This window comes from Thermobia domestica, chromosome 15 (genome assembly GCF_964235325.1).
Source record: "Thermobia domestica chromosome 15, izTheDome1.hap1.1, whole genome shotgun sequence".
Classification (NCBI taxonomy): domain Eukaryota; kingdom Metazoa; phylum Arthropoda; class Insecta; order Zygentoma; family Lepismatidae; genus Thermobia; species Thermobia domestica.
In genome coordinates this window covers 130,481,651-130,505,098 of record NC_137468.1, presented here as the reverse complement: position 1 = coordinate 130,505,098, position 23,448 = coordinate 130,481,651, and the positions used below count along the sequence as shown (strand labels likewise).

Genomic DNA, 23,448 nt, shown 5'->3' with positions numbered 1-23,448 from the left:
TGTATGTATGTATGTATGTATGTATGTATGTATGTATGTATGTATGTATGTATGTATGTATGTATGTATGTATGTATGTATGTATGTATGTATGTATGTATGTATGTATGTATGTATGTATGTATGTATGTATGTATGTATGTATGTATGTATGTATGTATGTATGTATGTATGTATGTATGTATGTATGTATGTATGTATGTATGTATGTATGTATGTATGTATGTATGTATGTATGTATGTATGTATGTATGTATGTATGTATGTATGTATGTATGTATGTATGTATGTATGTATGTATGTATGTATGTATGTATGTATGTATGTATGTATGTATGTATGTATGTATGTATGTATGTATGTATGTATGTATGTATGTATGTATGTATGTATGTATGTATGTATGTATGTATGTATGTATGTATGTATGTATGTATGTATGTATGTATGTATGTATGTATGTATGTATGTATGTATGTATGTATGTATGTATGTATGTATGTATGTATGTATGTATGTATGTATGTATGTATGTATGTATGTATGTATGTATGTATGTATGTATGTATGTATGTATGTATGTATGTATGTATGTATGTATGTATGTATGTATGTATGTATGTATGTATGTATGTATGTATGTATGTATGTATGTATGTATGTATGTATGTATGTATGTATGTATGTATGTATGTATGTATGTATGTATGTATGTATGTATGTATGTATGTATGTATGTATGTATGTATGTATGTATGTATGTATGTATGTATGTATGTATGTATGTATGTATGTATGTATGTATGTATGTATGTATGTATGTATGTATGTATGTATGTATGTATGTATGTATGTATGTATGTATGTATGTATGTATGTATGTATGTATGTATGTATGTATGTATGTATGTATGTATGTATGTATGTATGTATGTATGTATGTATGTATGTATGTATGTATGTATGTATGTATGTATGTATGTATGTATGTATGTATGTATGTATGTATGTATGTATGTATGTATGTATGTATGTATGTATGTATGTATGTATGTATGTATGTATGTATGTATGTATGTATGTATGTATGTATGTATGTATGTATGTATGTATGTATGTATGTATGTATGTATGTATGTATGTATGTATGTATGTATGTATGTATGTATGTATGTATGTATGTATGTATGTATGTATGTATGTATGTATGTATGTATGTATGTATGTATGTATGTATGTATGTATGTATGTATGTATGTATGTATGTATGTATGTATGTATGTATGTATGTATGTATGTATGTATGTATGTATGTATGTATGTATGTATGTATGTATGTATGTATGTATGTATGTATGTATGTATGTATGTATGTATGTATGTATGTATGTATGTATGTATGTATGTATGTATGTATGTATGTATGTATGTATGTATGTATGTATGTATGTATGTATGTATGTATGTATGTATGTATGTATGTATGTATGTATGTATGTATGTATGTATGTATGTATGTATGTATGTATGTATGTATGTATGTATGTATGTATGTATGTATGTATGTATGTATGTATGTATGTATGTATGTATGTATGTATGTATGTATGTATGTATGTATGTATGTATGTATGTATGTATGTATGTATGTATGTATGTATGTATGTATGTATGTATGTATGTATGTATGTATGTATGTATGTATGTATGTATGTATGTATGTATGTATGTATGTATGTATGTATGTATGTATGTATGTATGTATGTATGTATGTATGTATGTATGTATGTATGTATGTATGTATGTATGTATGTATGTATGTATGTATGTATGTATGTATGTATGTATGTATGTATGTATGTATGTGTATGTATGTATGTATGTATCTATCTCTCTCTCTCTCTCTCTCTCTCTCTCTCTCTCTCTCTCTCTCTCTCTCTCTCTCTCTCTCTCTCTCTCTCTCTCTCTCTCTCTAAAAGTCTAAAGGGCATATTTGTAAAGTGTAAAATATTTTAAACCAAATAGGCAAGAAATGTAAGCCATCTTTAGATAAACTATCTGGCATTTAGAGCTCTCTGTGCGTGCTCATAAATTGCATGTTTTGATACATAGGTTTAAAAAAAATCCAAAAACACAAATCTTGTACACCTGTCTTAAATCCTATTGATGAAAAAAGATTAGTTCCTTCAAGAGCGAGACAGGAATACAATTTTTTGGAACATCTTTGTAATACAGTTTTTTTTTTTTTTTTTACAGAAAATATTAAATATTTTTAATTAGTGATTATTATAAAACATATTATCAATTATTGCTGTGTTACGACGACTATAACTGTTTGTTAACTATCTACGACGTATATGTAAATATATTGTACTGAGATTTTGATAAATGAATATAAATTTAGCTGTGTACTGAACATAATATGGTGTTACCTTTTACTTACTGCAGGTACGAGCTGGAGCTTGGAGATCTTCAGATCTTGGTAGGGAGAGTGAAAGATAATTGGAAATACGCTCACTTAAAGGGAACGTCTACTTTACATGTTCTTGATCGTTTCAGTATTTCACTACAGGTGAGAATTAAGATAAATTAGTTTTACAAAAGCTTTTTGTTTTATTTGAGAAATTTGCAGTGGTTGAACACAGACGTGCGTGCGATCTTTTGGTTCTCGAACATCACGTGTGTTCACGATATGTTCTTCAGTGAATATGAATCCTGTGTATTGTAAGTATTTAGATAAAATATACACTAATGGAAACGGCATTCCACAAATCTGATCTAAGTCTGATGCATATCAAGAAGGTGATGGTAATTGGTAGTGAACTAACATGGGTTGTGTGGGACAGAGGCGCCGTAAGCTCAACTAGGACCTGGGATAAATGAAATTCATCGAGATCAATTTGAACGGACATTGCTACTACTTGCCGGAATTCTTATTTTCCGTTAGTACTCATAATCAAGTGAAGGTTAGTTGTAAGATTTCGATGTGCATTTATTTTTATGTATACTTTTAAATATTGTATTTTTAATTATTTTTTTATTTTTAAATATATATATATATATATATATATATATATATATATATATATATATATATATATATATATATATATATATATATATATATATAAATTTTGTATTTTTATGGGTCTGAATATGCAGTATAATCTGCATAAATGACCTGTTCAGTATACATTGTTATATTAGATGATATTTCCAGCTACCGTATTACTATCTCACTAGCCTGTTCTTGCGTTAACATTCAGAATGAAACACTTTGAGTTTAGATAACTGCGATGGTTTCAATTATATCCTTGAGCTTCCTTGTGGCTAAGTTGTTAGTGTATGCGCCTTTGCCGTGGGAGATCCGGGTTGAATTGAATTGAAAAAGACTTTATTCAAGCGGGCAAAGTTCAGCATATTGCTGGGTTCGATTCTCGGCGGGAGCTCATGTGGTTCAGATTCCACGTTAATCACTAGGTCTACGTCTCATATAGCCTCACTGCTGAAAGGACCGTTAAACTCAAATCAAAACAAATTATATCAATTATATCCTTAAAATCCAATGTCGATGTTTTTTCATGTTCGATGGAAAGAACAGCCAGATTCTTATTTGTTTCCTGGGTCATGGTGAAACGCAAATACAATTTTATCAGCTTCATTTTACTGAAGGACCATTTACATGATCCAGCAGATTGATCAAAATTAGAAGTGTTACTGCCAAACTTTTAAGGCTTCAAGCACATATTGAAAAAAGATATGTACAATATTTCAGGGTGCCTTGTGAGGAAAAATCCAGCTGTTGCTTAGCTTGTTGTATGCGTCTTAGTGAATGAATGATGTCTTCATAATTCTGGTATAACTCCACACCGTCGAGGTCATTAGAACACAATAATGCCAAAGCTGAATAACATGATCTCGATTTTTCTTTTTTTATTTGATTATTGTTGGAGGAAGTCGGCCCCAGAACAAAGGAATCCAAATCTATCATTTAGGTCTTATATCTGGTAAAAACGGTACACATTTGTTGTCTAATTTAATCTAGAACTTCATTAATAGAAGACTTCATATCGTCTTGTGTAGGAACATGTTCATCACGTGTATCTTCTCCAGGCATGTATCTTTTATAGCCTGCTCCCACTGTCATGTTCTATTTTCTGTACTTACAAACAGCAGAGTGGAGATACTAAGAAAATAAATAAAAGTACGAAAATGGATCTCCATACCATTATAGCCATAACTTTCGTACAGACTTCAGAAAATTGTAATTAAATTATAATCTCAAAGTAGCGCTCAAATTTCCATTGAAAATAGAAAGCACCATTACGGGATACAATAATTATTTTGAAAACAATCGGAATTTACTCCATGACGTGCCAGCATCCAAACATACGTTAGAATGACCAAAGGGAATTAAGCAGTTAGAATTAAGGAGGATTTAAGAGACGTTGTGGATTATGATCTTGGATTATCAAGCCTATCCAAACATTTCACCACTCAAAGCACATGATTAAAAGGTACGTTTGCTCGATAAGACTTCTTCGCAAATTGAAGGTATATTTTAGGTATCTTTCTTCATTAGACTACCAAAGCTATGCTAACGGCACCACTGGCGTCATGCTAAAGCGTGATGGTCTGTTGTCAGTGATTTCCTCTGTGTGGCCTAACCCCGTATGTCCCTCTCACGTACTTCGTGGCTGACTATGATTGTCAGCATAGGTTGTGAGAAGTGTTGTTTTAGTTCCCCTGTCACTTGCATGGCACTTGCACAACAGGTCTGAATGGTAATTCGCTTTAATGCCGTGTAGGGTCTGTTATTAGGGATGCAGAAAAGCTCCTTTTTTGAGGTGGAAGTTCTCCCCATAAAAACGATTTTTCTTGTAAAAAGCTTGACTTTTGTGGGAGAGGGGGCTGAAATTTTCGCTTATTTGGACTTTGTATGATTTTCTGTTCAAGTGCTTGTATGATTTTGTTTCCCTGTAGTACATTCTGCAATTATGAAAATTGATTTTTAACATCAAATAATTATGAGCCGTATGTTCAGTCTAGGGCAGGGTGTTTTGATTGGTTTTCAAACTGGCATTGCAGTTGTTGCCAGCATGTTATCCCCCTCATCTCAAGTGTTGTTTTGGTTGTCTAACCATCGTATCAAGTATCTGTAAGTCACACACCTTTATATATGTGTTTTACTGATTGCCTAAATTCGATCTGACAAACAAGAAGAGACTACTATACACCAAGAAACAGATACAAAACTGATTATGTTTTGGTATAAAATCTTGCTTATATTTTGTTCTCTGTTCGGTGCAGATTTTCACAGACTATCCTGAGCTTCAGAGAGTTTAGTTTACAAAGGGCCTATCCGGTTGCAATGATGTGAACAGACTTTGGGGGAGATGGCTGAAATTCAGCTCAAATGTAGAAGAAACTATGTAGATTCTATATTCCAAAAGAAAATTGTCCTAAAGTGGATGGAACATAGTCAAAAAGCACGAAACATGAACGTCAATGAAAAATGAATGAGAACAAATAATTTCTCCATTTATTTCAAAAACCAAAACAGAGAGATGGCTTATGTTCAGCTGAAATGTCAGTGGAAAATCAATAAAAAACTAATAATTTCTCCACTTATCTCACAAGCCGAAGGAGGGAGATGGTTGAAAATCAGCTTAAATGTAGAACAAACTTCTGTAGATTCTATATTCAAAAAAGAAACTGTCCTAAAATGAATAGAACGTAATCAAAAGAATCACGAAACATAAACGTTGAAATCAATGGAAAATCAGTTAAAAAAAAAAAGAAAAAAGTCGTCCACATATCTCAAAATTATAATAAAGAGATGGCTAATCGAAAGCTTATTGCAAAGATATAATGAAGAGCTTAAAAACGATGTATAGCACGTAAGGGGAATATGGATAGAACATTGTCAAAAATCAAATTGTTTGAGTAAAATCAATAATAATGATAAAGTGTATGCATATTTTTCGAATTACCAAGGGCGCCCCACACGGAGGTTACGTGCTTGAAATTTCTTACATCTTGATTTGGAATCTCCAGACTCGATTTAGCACGCAACGTGACATTTGACCTGATCACATGACACTGTCTGGTGCTTACGGCAAACTGGATGGGCTCTTAAGCCATGAACGACTATTTCGTATCGCAAGTTAAATTAACATTATTCACAGAATTCCTTTTCTCTGTACTGATATACGTATTACGTCAAAATTTTTGAAATAGGACACTTGAGTATAGCGTTTTAAATATTCTTCCTCTCGCATTGTGACGGTATCAATGAATGTTATACTTGTATATAGTTAAAATGAATTTTTCTTAATGCGTAAATTTTAAATGATAATTTTTCCACGATGTCTACTATATTTTCAGAACAGTTATTGAAATGATAATTTTTCCACGATGTCTACTATATTTTCAGAACAGTTATTGCTAACATTATAAAACTTTATACTATAACATTTTTTGTTGTTGAGTGTTAATGTAATATCTTTATGAACTATACGTAGGAATTAGAAAACCCACTGCGACTCCGATTTGAACTTTTATTTCCTGTCAAATTACATATTTTCTTTGAATTTTTCCAAGATTTTGTCTTCAGCATGCAATAATTAAATGTTAATAGCGTCACACTCAACACGCTAGCCACTTCTGTTACTCTCGCACTACATAACCGATCGTCAACATTTGTGCTGGGTCAACTCTGTGGAAATCAGAGAAGTGGGTCATTTTACACTCTCACCGTCTGCTTAGTTCGTTGCACACTGCCGTTCTACTGGTCCTTACATAGTACAGAGTTTTTGCCCTAATACTCTATCACCATGATCGATCCCAACCTAGATATCTGACGTTTTTATTAGGTTGATAAATATCTGTGTATCTCTGTGTTGTAAAATTTAATTATGTTTTTGTTGTTTTATTGATACCTGTTAAAAATATTTCAGCTTAATGTAAACATTTCGTGCTGAAGTTTTCTCGGAATTATTGCTGGCTTCTAAATCTATAAGTACAGTACCTAGATTAATCTTCGTAAGCTTTAATGCAGCTTGTTTGTGCTATCCTGAGTATTTTTTTTTTTTGGAGGGGGTGGGTTGGTGGGGGAGGGGTATTTTTAAGTGTATTTCACAGGTTTTAATAGTTACCGCAGCGGGAGCAAAGAACAACTGGGACCAGGCCGTTTGAAAGAATATACTTTACGTACAATAATGTAATATTTTTCTATTGGTAGTACACTTCAAAATTAGACCGAAATATCCTGAAAATATTTATCCATTTTAAAAATATCTTTCAACTCATTTCTGATTGGCGCGAAGTTAGGAGTTCCCTTTTCTGATGGCTGGCCATTAAAAATGGTGATGAAATTTTTGGAATTATTGGATCTATGATTTCTGTTTATGTTATCTTAAACATCTAAAAACTTAGACTGCTGTGACATCAAGTAGGAATAATATGACAAGTATAAGTTTTAATTTAACTGTATTTGATTTCAAAACATTAAAAAATTGAAATTTATTGCTACAAGTCATTTATATTCCATAATTTTCCATTGGCAGTCATTTTATAGTTAACTTTTATTTAGATTTTGCTTGCTAATGAACGAAATATGTAACTGTCCGTATGTTTTCGTATTCATCTTTTCTTCGTACAATATATCTTCATTATTTTTGTTTCAGTTGGAAAGAAGAAGGGTTTTTACAACTGATCCCCAGTGGCCGAGTGCAGCAATTTCCGGAAATCTTCCAAAATTGGTAGTTCACGTAAACGAACAAAAAATTGAAGCTATACGAACAATTTTAACTATAATTGGTGGAGAAGGACTTCCTTCGCCATTTAGGTAAGATATACAGCCACATGGTAAGATACATATATCTGTATCTAATATATATATATATATCGTCATTTATGTAAGATATATATATTTGTATTTAGAAAGCCTCAAAATTTAGTAACTAGGTAATTATGAAGTGTATCGTGCAGATTGAAAAATAATTTCCTTGTATGATTTATATAAAGTACTTTTACTCTTCTCGATTACTTCATACACTTACAAGGGACATGTTTCGGTTCGAACCCGAGGATCAACATAAAACTTGGTAGACATATACAGGATTAAGTACTGACCATTGTAGGGTGAGTCATTCCCGTGTAAAACACGTTTTTCGCCGACAGCGCCACTTATCCTTCGAAACACTAGTAGTTAAGATTCCACGTTATAGATGCTGAGTGAAGATCAGTCGGGTGCGTCAGTGTATGGTAGTGAGCTGAATTAATGTTAGGTGTGCTAGTCAGTGTGGAAAAAATGGGGCGAGCTGCTGGCAGTAACCCCCTTCATGTAGTTGAACTGTTAAAAGACGAACTAAGGCGCAGATTTAAGGATCAAACGTCAGTTGGAGCGGACGATGAGTCATTTGCGACATTTTGGTGTAATTTAATTATCAATGAGTACGAAAATGAATTAGAAATGATACACACATCGACACTCGACAGAGATGATAAAGAAAATGTCACGGCACAGAAAGATTTGATAGTCCTGTTACAACGTTTAATGCGTTATCTATGCACGGAACTGAACAAGCAAGCAAGCAAGGAAAAAGAAAAGAAAAGAAAAAAGCAGCATCCTTTTGGAGTTATGAGCGCTAGAAATGTTGAAAAACTAAATTTTGATGCTGTATAGCAGGAAAACTAGTAATGCTAGGAAAGGCCGGTTTGAAATTTACACAGTAAGTCGTACCTACACGTTTCAAAGTAACTATTTTCAGTACTATGGGACAATTGCGTGTGAGATCCAACTAAAGAAGTTAAGGGATTCCGGAAGATTCTGGAGAGGAAAGTTAGGCTCAAATGAACATATGTAGAAGGATTGTCCACAGAGGAAGTGTGCTTCGTGTAAGACAAAATCGGTATTTCGCCCAGACAGTAGATTGTAGAGAATTATTTTAAGTACTATGCATGTTGCGTACCTCCAGTAGTAACTATTACTTTTTTTTCCCATAAGGAAAATGCGGGCTCCATGTGGATCAGCATTTCTTCCAAAACTCTTTTGGATTGTTTACTTAAACAGCACGTTATGCAAAAAGTACTCTTCGTCCCATGTATTAGACCCTGTACTCATATCCTGAGTAGCGCATGAGATACCAGTTCAAACAGGTCATAGTCTCGTTTACGCATATTATCTAGTCATTCAACAAACAAAGAAACAACTTCATAATGCTCTACTATATTAAAATGATGCTCTACTGTAGTAAAAGTGATGAAAAACGACTAGAAGCCTTCGAAATGTGGGTGTGGAGAAGAATGGAAAGAATTAGTTGGGTCGAGCAGAAAACGAATGAGAGGATGTTAGAAATGATGGGGGAGAAAAGAACACTTTTAGATATTGTTAAGAAGAGGAAGAGAAACTGGTTGGGACATTGCCTAAGAAGAAATTGTATCATGAGGGACGTCCTAGAGGGTATGGTGGCGGGAAGAGAGAGAGGGGGCGAAGGAGACTGCAATTAATGGATGATATAAAAATCATACGTGAAGACGGAGAGGTTAGCGGAGGATCGTGGAGCATAGAAGCTTTTCAGCTGCCTCAAGTGACCTGCTATTAAGACTGTGTCCAGTACTCGGAATGCGATAGGATTTCCCTATATAACAACATAGCATATTTCTTTCCAAAATTTTATGAAAACTATTTATTTTATAAAGTTCAAAATTCGGCCAAATGTTTGTTAGTATTAATATTGCATGTTCACTTTTACTTTTTCTTCCTAAGGTAATATTAGAGCGCTAATTAAAAATTAATTTTCTTCCATTTAAAAGCTGTTTAAGATATTGACTGCATTTTGCAACAGTGTAGAACAGCAGAGAGGAAGCTAACCAGGTAGATTTCTTTCATTCTCTGCCCCCGCTAGGTCACGTGCGTGAACTTAGGGTTGTCCGCGGAGAAAAAGAAACCGATGGAATGCAGATTGACAGCAGATAAGAGCAAAGTCTGTTTTCTCTCTCTTCATAGATCGTAAAGATTTCCTTGATTCTACGTAAACATCTCAGTGAATAGTTACCTGAACAGGCATATTGCAGCTAACAAGATACGAAAGTTTCAGAAAATCTGTCTATGTTGTTTTCAAGTGAGGAAAGTCTGTTCATCTTATAAAATTAGTTTCGAACTGTATAGCGTAAAGGAAACTCACTTATTTGTTGTATCAACTGAGAAAAATTTACATATAGATCAAAGAGAAGTCTTAGGAAAAACGAACGATATACTAAATGCTGGTACTTACTGTCTATTAGATATATTCGTATCAAAATTGTCTAATAAATCTAGAAATGAGTAAAAATAAAGAACGGTCCGAACGATTCTTTTACTATATATATTTTATTTACATATCTGCGTTTTGAGTGGCATCGAGAACCCAATTATTTGCCTTTTAAAAAAAAATCAAATTGGAGACTACAGGGGCCTACGTCTCAAAACTACTAGTCTTGTAATACAAGTGTGATACTTCTCAAAATCAAATATTTTACACTTGTATATATTATTAAAAAGCGCCAAATTAAAAATATCAGTAATAGTACTTAGAAATGAATTTTACTATTATTCTAGTATTTCTACTTCATGATATTTGATGGATTCTCAAAACAAGACGAGTAGTTTTGAGAAATAGACCGCTGCTGTGTTAGAAACACACGCACAACTGACGAGTAAATTTAAATGTATTAATTAATATTTATTTTAGAAAACGAAATGTCAGATGGAGCCGAAAAGCCATTTTATACCGAAACATTAATAACAAAGGCAAGGAAATGTGGAAATCAGGCAGAGCATTGTGGGAAGTATATCATCCTGGTGATATTCGCCTGGTGAAACAAGAAAATCGTGGGTTAACATTAATAATAATAATAATAATAATAATAATAATAATAATAATAATAATAATAATAATAATAATAATAATAAATGCTTCTTAATATCACTTATCGATTTTGCTCTATGGAGCTATGGATTTGGTTTTAGTTTGATTTCAGTTTAGCGTACCGTTCAGCAGCGAGGCTATATGAGACGTGGACCTACAGCGAGGGAATACGAACCACACGAGTTCCTGCCGGAAATCGAACCCGGGTCTCCCGCGCCAAAGACGCATATGCTATCCACATAGGTCCGGGGGAGCTCTATGGAGCTATGGGGATCAATATTGAAACTAAAAGAGTGAAATTGTTTTACCATTTCCGGTTTCAGTAGAGAGATATAGGTGAAGATGGTATTATTTCTTGAGATGCTCAATCGATTTTCGAAAACTGTCGCTATCTACTACCAATTTATTTTTATGGCGATCAATGTTAAAACCGAAAACGGTTTATTCCTACCACTTCTGATTTGAATACAGGGTTAACGGAAGAAAGGGAGCTTATTCTTGAGACGTTGTTTGAATTCCTGAAAACTTCTCGAGCTATCTAACAGTTTTTACTCAATGAAAATCAATATTGAAACCGGAAATAGTAGTAAATTTCTACGACTTCCGGTTTTAACAGTGAGATAGGGGTAGAGCTGGCAAATTTACTTGACGTTGAATCGATCTCCGAAATCCTCTCGTCGCTAGTTATTTCCGTCTTTGATTTATGGCCATTAATGTTGAAACTGGTTGTGGTCGATTTTTACCACTTACGGTTTAAATAGAAGGTTGTTGGAGGAGACGGACATGGAACCTATTCTTGGGATGCTGAATGGAGTCCACAGAAAACTGCTTCTCGATATATCGTCTTTGTTCTATGAAAATCAATATTGAAACTGGAAGTAGTAGTAAATTTCTACCAGTTCCGGTTTTGATAGAAAGATAGGGGTAGAAATAGTACATTTTCGAGAGACGTTGAATCAATTCCCTAAACCCGCTTGTCGCTAGCTATTATAGTTTTTGATTTATGACCCTAAGTAGTCGATCTCTATAACTTCCGATTTATAGAAAATTGACGGAGGAGATGGAACCTATTCTTAGGACGCTAAATCTATTCCGGAAAATCCTTCTCAATATTTTTTTTACCGCTTTTGGTCTGATACCTGTCAACATGCAGAGCCGTTCTATTAGACTTCCGATATTTATGCATAACATAGTTTGGAAGTATAATAAATCCAGATAGAAGAAATATTATTCATCAAATTTATTTTCGTGCAGATTAAGAATATGAGAATTTCAAAAATTCTTTTACATCAGTAATTATGCCATGAAGAATAACGGGGACCACGGTGGTTCAGTGGTAGAGTGCTCACATCTGGTGTATATTGTCGCAGGCTCTATTTCAGCTCGCGCCAAGTGAGTTTTGTGGTAGACAAACGCCATGTGCGTGGGTTTTCTTGGGGTTCTCACGTTTCTCCCACTTTCTTCATTACAGCATTTCGTTCATTCTCATCATCACAGTCTCCTTTAGCGTATCCGGTATAACAGTGGGACGTAAAACTGAAAGATTTTATTTCATTTCTAAATAATAACCTAATGCATTCTACAGGGTTTTATTCTTGGCTAATACCAAATAATAGCGTACAGATTGATGATATGCTTGGAGATTGATATGCCACAAAATCGATTATTCATGCAAAAAAATGCACCGACATTTTCCAGCTAGTCACTACAAGTAAGAATGATATCTGCTTCGTTCAGATAATGTTCCTCATCAGACGAGACGAGACGAGACGAAAAGTAAGGTTTTCTCGTCTCGTCTCCTAAATTTAATAGGCCTCGTCTCGATCCTTGAAGACTTCTTTCGCTCGTCTCGAAATTTTATTGCTCCGTTTTGTTAACTTATGTTTAAAAAATATATCTTATTTTTTTCTTAATTTGAACTAGGAGTTTTCACAACCGTTTCGCGTCACGATTGTTACACGAATACTGTGATATACGAACACTTGAACCACACTTATTATTGTAGAAAATTTTGTAATGACTTGGATATTTTAAACGTAGATAAATTCTCTTCATTGCTTTCGTACCATCATTTGTGTTGTACGCATGATGCGAAAACGTAATAATGTAATTATTCCTGGGTGTATTGGCCCCATAGCCCCTAAATATGCCACTGATCAAAACATATTTTTCATAATTTTTAGTCCATAAATGCAAGTTACCCTTCATAATTTTACTAAATACGTATGTTCATTGCATTGTTCATATAGAACAATATCATGGTGATGGAACAAACTTTTTAATGCTGTATCTAAGTTACATGAATTACAGGTTATCCGCCTACATAAATAAGTTCTTCGTTTCTGAGTTAACAGGTTTTATCCGTAAATTTTCCCCCCAAAAAAAGTGTCCACCTCATTCTTGTTCTGTCTCTATTTAATTAAATTATGAGCGTGAGCGTGAAACGTGAAGATCTACTTCCGACGCAAGTGTTTATAAGCCGGGCACTAACTACTTACCTATCTTTCTTTTCCTCTTTTAAAAATTAATAAAATCACTTATGTTCTGTCTTGTAATATATATATATACATATATATAATTGAAAATCACTATGTGACTCTAAATCTCCTGAACCGCCCGACAGATCTCGATCAAATTTCTAACATGAATGAGGTTCGAGGCTGGGCTGGTTTTAGGCTATTCACTTTGATGGTAGAACTAAGGGGAGGGGGTGGAGGAGGTAGTATAAAAATAAATAAAACCTTATAACTCCTGAGCCACTCGACCAATCTTGAACAAATTTTCAAGAGAAGACAATTCAAAAGAAGACTTGTTACAAAATACAAGTAAAAAGCTGTGTAGGTAGATAAGATTTTCTCATTTTTGACAGCAGCCAGTCTTACCTCCCGCAAGCTTTTATTCATGCGACCATATGATCAGGTTGTCAACTAACATAACTTCGAAGATATGCATTCTCCGCATTTTTATATAAACGATCTTATCTCACTTCGTAACTTGTTTCCCTTCCCTACCAACTTTTTGAAGATCATTGAGGAACAATGGTGTGAATGGATCAGGTATCTGCACCTCCACGAACAGGAAAAGAAAGCCTGCTTACAACGCTGTCATATTTACTTGTAAAAAGTAATAATTATAAACTATAAGACCTAGTTTAAAAATAAAAAAGTGAACATGTAGTATTGGGGTAGGTTAACATCTGGAGAAAGTTTGAACTGCATAAGGCAAATAGTTTTCATAATACTTTGGAAAGAAGTTCACCATGTTATTATATGGGGATTGATGATCCCAGCTCCAAACGTTAGACACGGCCTTAAGGGCAGAATACTACTACTGGTGGTGGTGGTGATGATGATATTATTATTATTATTATTATTATTATTATTATTATTATTGATATTAAAATGTTCGAACATCGTATTTAAATGAAAAGAGGAGCGTAATTAACGGTCCTAGAGTTTTGTTCTTTGTGGATGCATTTATTGTACAGGAGCTTTGAAGAGGGCAACAAATTTAAGAAGATTCTTGTAGGCATTTAAAGTGCCTATTCATGGCCGAGTAGTAACTCACGTTCTTCCTCGCGCGTGACCCTAGGTTCCATTTCAGGTAAATGCGTATGTATGCCTTAAATACAAAATTAACTTGTAATTACTTGTAACTAACTAGTATTTAAAATGGAGTACGTAACATGTAGCATTTGTCAGGATATTTGTTAGTCTGGAAAATAGTAATTAAAAAGGAATAGTCAGGGAATTTTCTATTTATTCTGGAAGTTTTAATTTTAGATTAAATTTATATTGCAAAATACCGAAAATCTAATGAAAGTTTCGCTACAACGAAAACAGGTTTCGGAGTCATCCTATTTCCCATCTTTCAATTTTGTTTTGCTAAGAAGTTTTACCTGAGTCTATTTTCTTAATATAAATCTACAAATTGTTTTTCTTTTAAGGAGTTAGTATCGTGTCGTATCTGACACACAGATGTTCTTTCAGCATGGTTCCGGTTAGTTGGTTGCATTGGACTTCAGTGGGCTTCTCAGCACTGAGGTTATATACAACGTGAACATACAACTTACGTTAGCTCCCTCCTTGAACACAACCTAGTCTTAGGCAGCCCGTCAAATGAAGCGATGCATCAAATAAAAAGAAAAAAATGTTCTTACAAAAGTTGTTTGTTCCTCCGTAATCTTTCCAATGGTATAAACTTAAATACCTTCTATTTAAAATTTTCGGATGATCCCTCGAGGCTCCATTATAGCGAAGCCAGGTGGGGTAAGCAGAGGTTTCCGTTCTATGCGTTTTCCTAAATTTTCCTGTCTTATTTTTGTTACATTCTTTTATCTCTAACAATCTGTGATTTAGAAATTGTAAAGTTTTATCTGAAACATTCGATAGATACATAGAGTGTTAAAACGAATGAGAAAAGAAAAGAAAGAAAAAGAAAAACAGAGACAATAAATGACAAAATGATCCAAGCTTGCAGAAGCGACCATAGCGATAATACAGTTATCATAAGCTAATCTCTTTGCGCTTTTCTATGACTATTTAATACAAGTTTTAATTATATTGTATATCCAAGATGTTAGCAAAAGTTCCGATTTGAAAGCCAGTAGGAATTCCAGTTTCAGTTAGGAATTCAGTAAGGAACATTAATTTTAGTGGTTATTAAACTGGAACTAAATGTAATATTGCTTGTAACTAAAAATCCGTTACTGAAATTTGAAAGTGCTACTTTTATGTGAATGGAAAGCAGGCTCAATAACGTTTTCACTTAAATCAACGAATTGAAAGTTCCAGCTTATACTGTTAATTCTTTACAGTGAAATCCGATCCACTTTTTCGTTTAATACAACCTTATTGAAGAAGAGAGGAACAAACATGATGATTTAGAATGTTAAACAGTTTCGAATTTCACAATAGGTACAAATTACCGGAATCGTACGGACGTGTAAGATAGGCGAGACGCGTAATGAGCAAGGGAAGAACACGTGGTTTTCAAAGTTATTGTATGGAAATCTTTGGATAGCACAAGAAGTGATGAGAATGCTATCAAACAAGATAAGCCCGCCCGAGAATAGCAAACAACAGGAAGTGTGCTTCTGTGACGATGAATCTTCAGAGTCCTTATGCCGTAAATTGTTCCATATTAAAAGAAAACAAAGGCTACATACTTTTCGCCGAGGCGTATTGGAAATTGTGGTGTTACACTGACATGAATGTTAACTGGGATTCACAAACTGAGATGCATACATGCAATATTTAAAGAATACATTAACTCAAATGAGCTAATGTATTCTGACAGGTTACGGAAAATCCTTGGCTGCATAGGAAATGCAACACATGCACACATAAATACAGAGAGTTCAGACGAAACTTTCAATAACAGCTGCATCTCAAGCCGATCAATCAAATTCTTTCTCGAGTATATGTGATACATAAGAAGAAGAAGAAATTATGTATGTGATATAATTTACTACAGTGATTAGCTGTGTTGTATTTCACGATTTCCTCACACTTCATATGCTTTTTGTCATTAGTACTACAATTTATTACAATAATAATAACAATACTTTTTTGTAAAGTGGATTCAAACTCTTTCTGACCTCTTATGTGGCTATGTGGTCTGGATGTGACTCGGTTCGAGTCCCAGAGGGTACTGACGTAGGTTGTAAGTTGTTACACGAAATTGTGTGTTCACGTTTTATATAACACAAGTGCTGAAACTGAAATCCAACCAACCAGCCAAACCTGTGCTGAAAACGAACATCTGCATATCATGTACAAAAGGATACTAACATCTTAAAAGAAAAATCGTTTAATGATTTGGATATATATATATAATATGACCCAAATAAAATTCTTTATCAAATAGAGAGTGAAAATTGAGGAAGAAGATAGCTCCGAAACCCGCTTTCGTTGCAGCGAAACATTCAATAGATTTTCAGTATTTTGCAATATAAATTTAACCTAACATTAACATTTCCAGGAAATTTATGACTTTATATTACCGGTAAGCCAGTTTCATTGATCGTTGTTATTAGTTTTGGGAAATGCTCTCGTAGTGGGATAATAGCTTCATCGGTATATGAAAGTCAGAATTGGCGAAAGTAACCTTTTATAATGTGTGATATGAAGAGTCACATCTCATCATTGGCCCCACAATTTACCTTTGCCCCACTCCTCGCTAATCAACGTTACTGCCCCGATTGGAAAAGATTATTTAGATGCTTACATAATGAGAAATTTAATATATTCTACATATTCCATGTAGAATATATAGATTTATCATATTCCATTGTTACATCGCGAAGCACAGTATATGCCAATATTTAATTGGCATGGTGTACGGAAAATACCTAAAGAATAGACTGTTCGCAGAAGTAAATCTAGTACAGATGTTTCATGTACCCTGTAACACAAATAACTTCTTGAGGCAGAACTCAGATAGAAATGTTTGTAAAGCAAACTTTAAACTACAGTAACAAATAACGGTTTGTAGTTCCAGTGAAATACTGTAAATTGCATTGAAAATGCTTTTATTAGATGTGCCTAGTCTGAAAATTATGTTTAATCACTCAAGTCAGCAATAGTAATGTTTATTTCTCTTTAACTGGATCGTGAAATCGTGCATATTTTACCACGTAATTGTTGATGGCGAAGTTAATTGCCTGAGGAGAGTTTATGAACTGCTTTGTTCTTCAATTTTATTCCCTTTGAGCTGGAAGCAGTTTGTTCTTCGTATTATTATTTCGCCCTGTTCTCGTGGTCTATCAGTGTTCACATGTGCAATAGTTTCTTTTTAATTTTGGCAATACCCTCGTGCAACAACTATTTCGTTTCCTTAACTTAATAACGCAATGAACTTTGCAATAAAAGTAATATTAGGATTTAAGTACTTACAATGTTGATATTTTAAAGTAGATACACAGAATTTGTGAAATGTTTCAGCCTCTTGTATCTAATATACAAAATGATAGTTGATAGCTAAAAGTATTTGTGTAATCTTTAAGTTGTAAATCTGCTGGATAAGTTTCATTCGTAGATAATGAGGTAATCATAATTAATTATTTTAAAAATTAAACTGCAAGATATGTAATTTCTTTCCAAAACCATCATTGAGATGTGTTCATTAGGTTTCCAATTTTGGCTTTTTATTTTTATAGAAGATAATGTTGGAGTTTTTCTTACCTTTCTTCTTTCGTTCGTTCTTCCGAATTTCTGTTTAATCTCTTTGTATATCTATATATAAGTAATTGAGTAAACAACACATTCCAGAGTATATACATGTATACATTTTGAAGTGAATTATGACAAAAAGAATTAATTTTCCTTTTATAAATTATTCTGATTTTAATTGTGATTTGCTTACAGATCTCAGGTATCGAATCTAAAAACTAATGAGACAAAAAGTACGGAAACAGAACCTTTGAATGTCGATGACAGATGTGATAAAGAAGGTTTTTCTAAAGATTTGGCAGAAGAATCACGATTGCTTATAGCGCAGTTTTGCGTTGATCAAATGTCTTTGGAGGTATGGTATCTTTAGTGTAGATATGATGTTTGTTTACTTACGTTCAGTATATTTAAAATGTCAGCTGTAAGAAAAATCTTAGTTCACTTATTTTCAGTGGCTTCGTGGTGTGGCTGTGTAACGCCAACAGTACCAATTTAGTTGAGTATTGATTAGTTAGTTAGTTATTTTTGAGAGGGTGGCTCTGTTCATTCATTTTACCACACTTCATCTTCATGTTCTTTGCCTGCTCTATCAGTTGCACTGCAAGACTTGCAGGTTTCTGAGTTTTTAGTTTTTGGTGAAAGTCTTAAAAGATGATGGTCAGTAAATATCTTCCTGTCTGAGATGGAGGTGCATCATCCCTACTTGCGTTTGCTTTTGTCCAGTGTTTTGTTTATATTTTAAAAAACTCTATAAAATAATATATGTAAATTCCGCGCTATTTTACTACATTCTTAAATGATTTGGGGTTTGTTTTTTTATTTCTGGTTTCCACTTTCTTCTTTTGGTTCTTAGGCCATTGCATTCAACCATGCCCCAGCATGTAGGGATGAGGCAGCAGGAATCCTGGCTTTATTATCTGGAGCAATAACTGTCTGTAAGAGAAGTTCATGAAAATGCGCTGCAATTGGTGTGTACCTAGATGCCTGAGAACCTATTTTGTTAATTTCTGGAAGATCTGTATCTGTTAAATTTTTCCATTTGGTAGAACCTTCTTGAACTGTGCCATCTGGGTCTAGGTGGTAATCTTGCGGAAGAAGGGCCTCGACTAAACGAAGAGATCCGTGGTTGGACGCTAAAAAGGAAGGAATCGCCATATCCACGGATCGTCGAATACCAAGACCCCCTAATCTCTCAGGTAAAGATGCTTGAATCCAAGATTCGTCGCTTAAGAAGCAGTTTAAAATTGACTCCAGACCCATTTTAAGGATATGATCATATTTCTCCAGTAGTGAAGTCTCATTCCAAGATGGAAAGCATCGTAAGAAGTAGTTTAAACGAGGGATGGACAAAGAGGCACGTAGAAGAAAGAAAGCTGCATGGACAGAAATCGAGGCGAGTCGAGACAAAAAATATTCTAACTTCGATATTTTGCTTAACAGGACATTGGTAAAAGCTTCCTTTGTGAGAGTGACGCCTAGAAGACAAGCATCCTGGTTAGTTAGGAGATGAATTCAATATTTTGTTGTTCAATATTTTCTTTATACTCGAAGGATAGTAGGTACTGGCGTTTCACAATTGGCTGATCAGTCTCAACTTCAATAGCGTATTGAAATTTATTACATTTACCTGGCAAATCACTAAAGACTAATCTATGTTTCAATAAGAAATCAAACAATTGCTGCTTTTGAACATTGGACATATTTTCAATTTCGTGAACTTTCGTTCTAATATCGTTAACAGAAGGAAAGTGACTTTGAGTACTGCAGATAGTTTTACTTAAATTACAAATATCCTGATTTACTTTTACATTATAATGAGAATTTTGAATTTCCTCATCTAATTTATGAATTTGTTCCCCATAGAAATGATACAAAAAATTAATTCAGCAGCTTCGTTCAAACGTGCTTGCTTAATTTGTTCTACATTTGACTCATTATTGATGGTATTCTTTTCTACATGTTCGAATGCTTTACTGTTCTCTAACAAACTATCCATCCATTCCTACGTCAGCTCTTTCTTATGAATTTTTTAATTCTTAACTATTGGATACTCTAGCACAGGTTCGACTACATCTTCAATCTCGCTTTCAATAGCAGAATCAGTATCAACATGACTTACATTTTTCACGTGGAAACTATCCTTATTAACACTCTCTCTAGTAAGTATTTTCACTTTGCTCTCCTTTTCATTAGTTTGAAGGGGGTCACAGCAAAATCTGTGTTCATACTCTTTCATTGGTATCTTATAAATGTTAGTGTCGTAACCTACAGTAACAGATTTCTTTCCAAAGTCTAATTTCGCGTTAGCTAGCGATAAGAAATCTCTGCCGAGCAGACAATTACATTTAAGGTGACTGAGAACAATAAATCTAACATCACAAGTTACAGGTCCAATTTCTACACAGAGGGTAACCTCACCTTTGACAGATTTTACTATAATCTACAAGAACAATTTGAGGAGCGGGCTGTAATACAGCGTTTGACACTATACTAGATATTTTCTTTCACGTATTGTAGCTTAATAGGCTAGCCGAAGCACCTGAATCGCACAGAGCGTAAAAATTTTCATTCATAATTTTGACAAGAATTTCAGCAGTGGCACTGTGACGATGTGCAGATCTCTTTCTGTTCACGTAGCTCGTTAAATTCCACATAATGTAGAGAACTGCTCACGCTAATTCCTTAGCGGTTGTCACAAAAGAAATATACTTAAATTACATCATAATTTTCATGGGAAAAGTGGATTAATCTAGGGGAATGACAACATTATTTCAAAAAACTAAGTTTATTACATACTAAAATGATAATATACAACAACATTTAATTGAGTGATTCACAAGAGTTACTTGATATCTGATAGTTCATTTGATAGTTTTATACCTTAATATAGATCGATTAACAGGCAAGTTTTTCAGATATTTAAGTTATTGGAGATGGAAGATGCAATACGAATATGCGACAACAGTTCTTAATCTTTAAAGTTTTACTGTAAGTAGACAGTACATTTTGAAGTACTGCATGACATCTCTAAACTTGAAATTACAGATGCAACAAGTGCTCATACATACCTTATAGTAGTATTCTTGTAACTCTTAGGAACTTTGGCGATGATTCTGTCAGCTCGCAACCGACGTCTCGAATCTCTTGAATCTCTGAACCTCACAACCTCTGGACCTCTAAACTTCTGAACTTCTGAACAACCGTTTGAGACCTTGAGGTCCTTTTATATTCATTTCGAGGGACACACCCAAGCCTCGTATCAGTCAGTTCATCCGTTTGCATCAGATCCACAAACATGGAAACTTATTGCTCTTTTGCATTCTGATTGGCTCTTAACAAGGGCCGCACCCAGGATACATGGCATGACACACATGTACACACGTGTACTGTCACAGCCGGAAGAATTCAATAGCATGATTTCTAGACCTATCCATAGATTCTTAACTATTTAACCAATTTCCGCACATTAATGCGGCGTCACGTTGTCAAAATCATGATTATATATCATGTATGATGACTATGAGTAACTTCGGCAAGTAAACTTCCTACAAAATTGCGCAGCAAAAGCAACATGTCACCTTCAGAAAGTTTTACGTATTTCCTTTCTCTGTTGCTAGCTTGTGTCAAGGCAAGAGAGAAAAATGTCTTTTAAAATGCATATTAATTCAAAATGATCTTTTCAATTCCTTCAATAAAGAGGAATGTAACTATATTTTTGGATTCAGCGTCACATTCCCACTACTTCATAATTTTCGACTTCGAAAATTACCAAGAAGTGAGCGTTAGAGCCGGAACATGGGTATCTTACTTTCCGAGTGGCCCTCGTAGAAGAAATTATATTAAATAAAAAATTTTGCAAAGTAAGAATGTTATATGTCATGCACATAATTATAAGCCTGTTGTCAACATAGTCGCATTGCAACTTTTCTTAACATAATACAGAGAACGTTTACAACTAACAAGGATGGTGTCTCTGTTCCAATACTTAACACAGCTAAATGGAAATACAAGTGCTCAAGTATAAGTAATTTCAAGTTAACAAATATGTTAGTTTGACACAGCATATAGTATTACTGATGTACTATATCAAAGTTAAAGAATAACAACATTTTAACATGCTACAATTGCAAGAAGGTAGCGTGGATGAAATACTACATTAAAGTTGAGAAGTCGATAACATTTTGAACATGCTACAATTGTAAGTAGTGACGTGAATGAAATACTACATTAAAATCGAAAAGTCAATAACATTTTGAACATGCTACATTTACAAGAAGTTACGTGAACGAAATACTACATTAAAGTTGAAAGTCAATAATAGTTTGAACATGCTACATTTGCAAAAGGTTCACATTACAACAATCTACATAATGCCCTGAAATACAGAATAGCTAACAGTTCTTATCTTAACCAATTTCCGCACATTAATGCGGCGTCACGTTGTCAAAATCATGATTATATATCCTGTATGATGACTATGAGTAACCTTCGACAAGTAAACTTCCTACCAAATTGCGCAGCAAAAGCAACATCAGTCACCTTCAGAAAGTTTTACGTATTTCCTTTCTCTGTTGCTAGCTTGTGTCAAGGCAAGAGAGAAAAATGTCTTTTAAAATGCATATTAATTCAAATTGATCTTTTCAATTCCTTCAATAAAGAGCAATGTAACCATATTTTTGGATTCAGCGTTACAGCACATGAAGTTACATTACTTTTACAAAAATCTTTAGTCTCCTCTTCGTCAGACGATAAGACATCGTCCCACTTTACTAAATTTATTAAATTTTTATCGAGTTTTACAAAAACAGTCTGACAATTTGGAAGGACTGCATTACTTAACTTATTACTACACGTTTGAATTAATTCCCTGCTATGAGCACTCTTCAGGCAGGGCGTTTCTAGTTTGGGGAAGGAAATCTGTTTTGAAACCCAAGATTACCTGCAGTAACATTCACAAAATTTGGTCTCGGTGGCCTAAAGCCAGTAGGATTACCAAAATTCGAAGGATTTACAAAATTTTCATTACTGTAACTAGTTCGAGGTGGAATCCTAATCTGAGAATTACCATTTGTCGGCCTAGTAGTTACACCACTCGTGAAATCACCTTGATTTACATTAACATTATTGTTATCTACGGCGGAGTCATGAGTGCAGGAGCACACGCTTTCTTCGTGCCTATTGGAATTACCATTATTTTTACGGAAAGAATTTTTTTCTTTTTCGGTTACCTTTATTGTTTGAATTGTCATTCGATTGTACCTGAGCAGACTCACCACAGTTGTCATTACCATTCTGATTATTTTTCTGTTTACCGTTCTTACTGACAGAGACCTGATTGACTTTCAGAAACCTATGATTATTA

At 34.0% G+C, this 23,448-nt stretch overlaps 1 protein-coding gene across 6 annotated transcripts in view; it reads left to right on the top strand.

Moving 5' to 3' along the window:
• Positions 1-23,448, top strand: part of Vps13D (vacuolar protein sorting 13D) — a 571,041-nt gene that overhangs the window by 123,059 nt on the left and 424,534 nt on the right. For all 6 annotated transcript variants that reach the window (XM_081740126.1, XM_081740128.1, XM_081740131.1 and 3 more), the window contains exons 12-14: positions 2,450-2,573; positions 7,690-7,850; positions 18,282-18,441. In XM_081740126.1, coding sequence (XP_081596252.1) covers positions 2,450-2,573; positions 7,690-7,850; positions 18,282-18,441 — 445 coding nt within the window. The remainder of the gene's footprint in view (positions 1-2,449; positions 2,574-7,689; positions 7,851-18,281; positions 18,442-23,448) is intronic.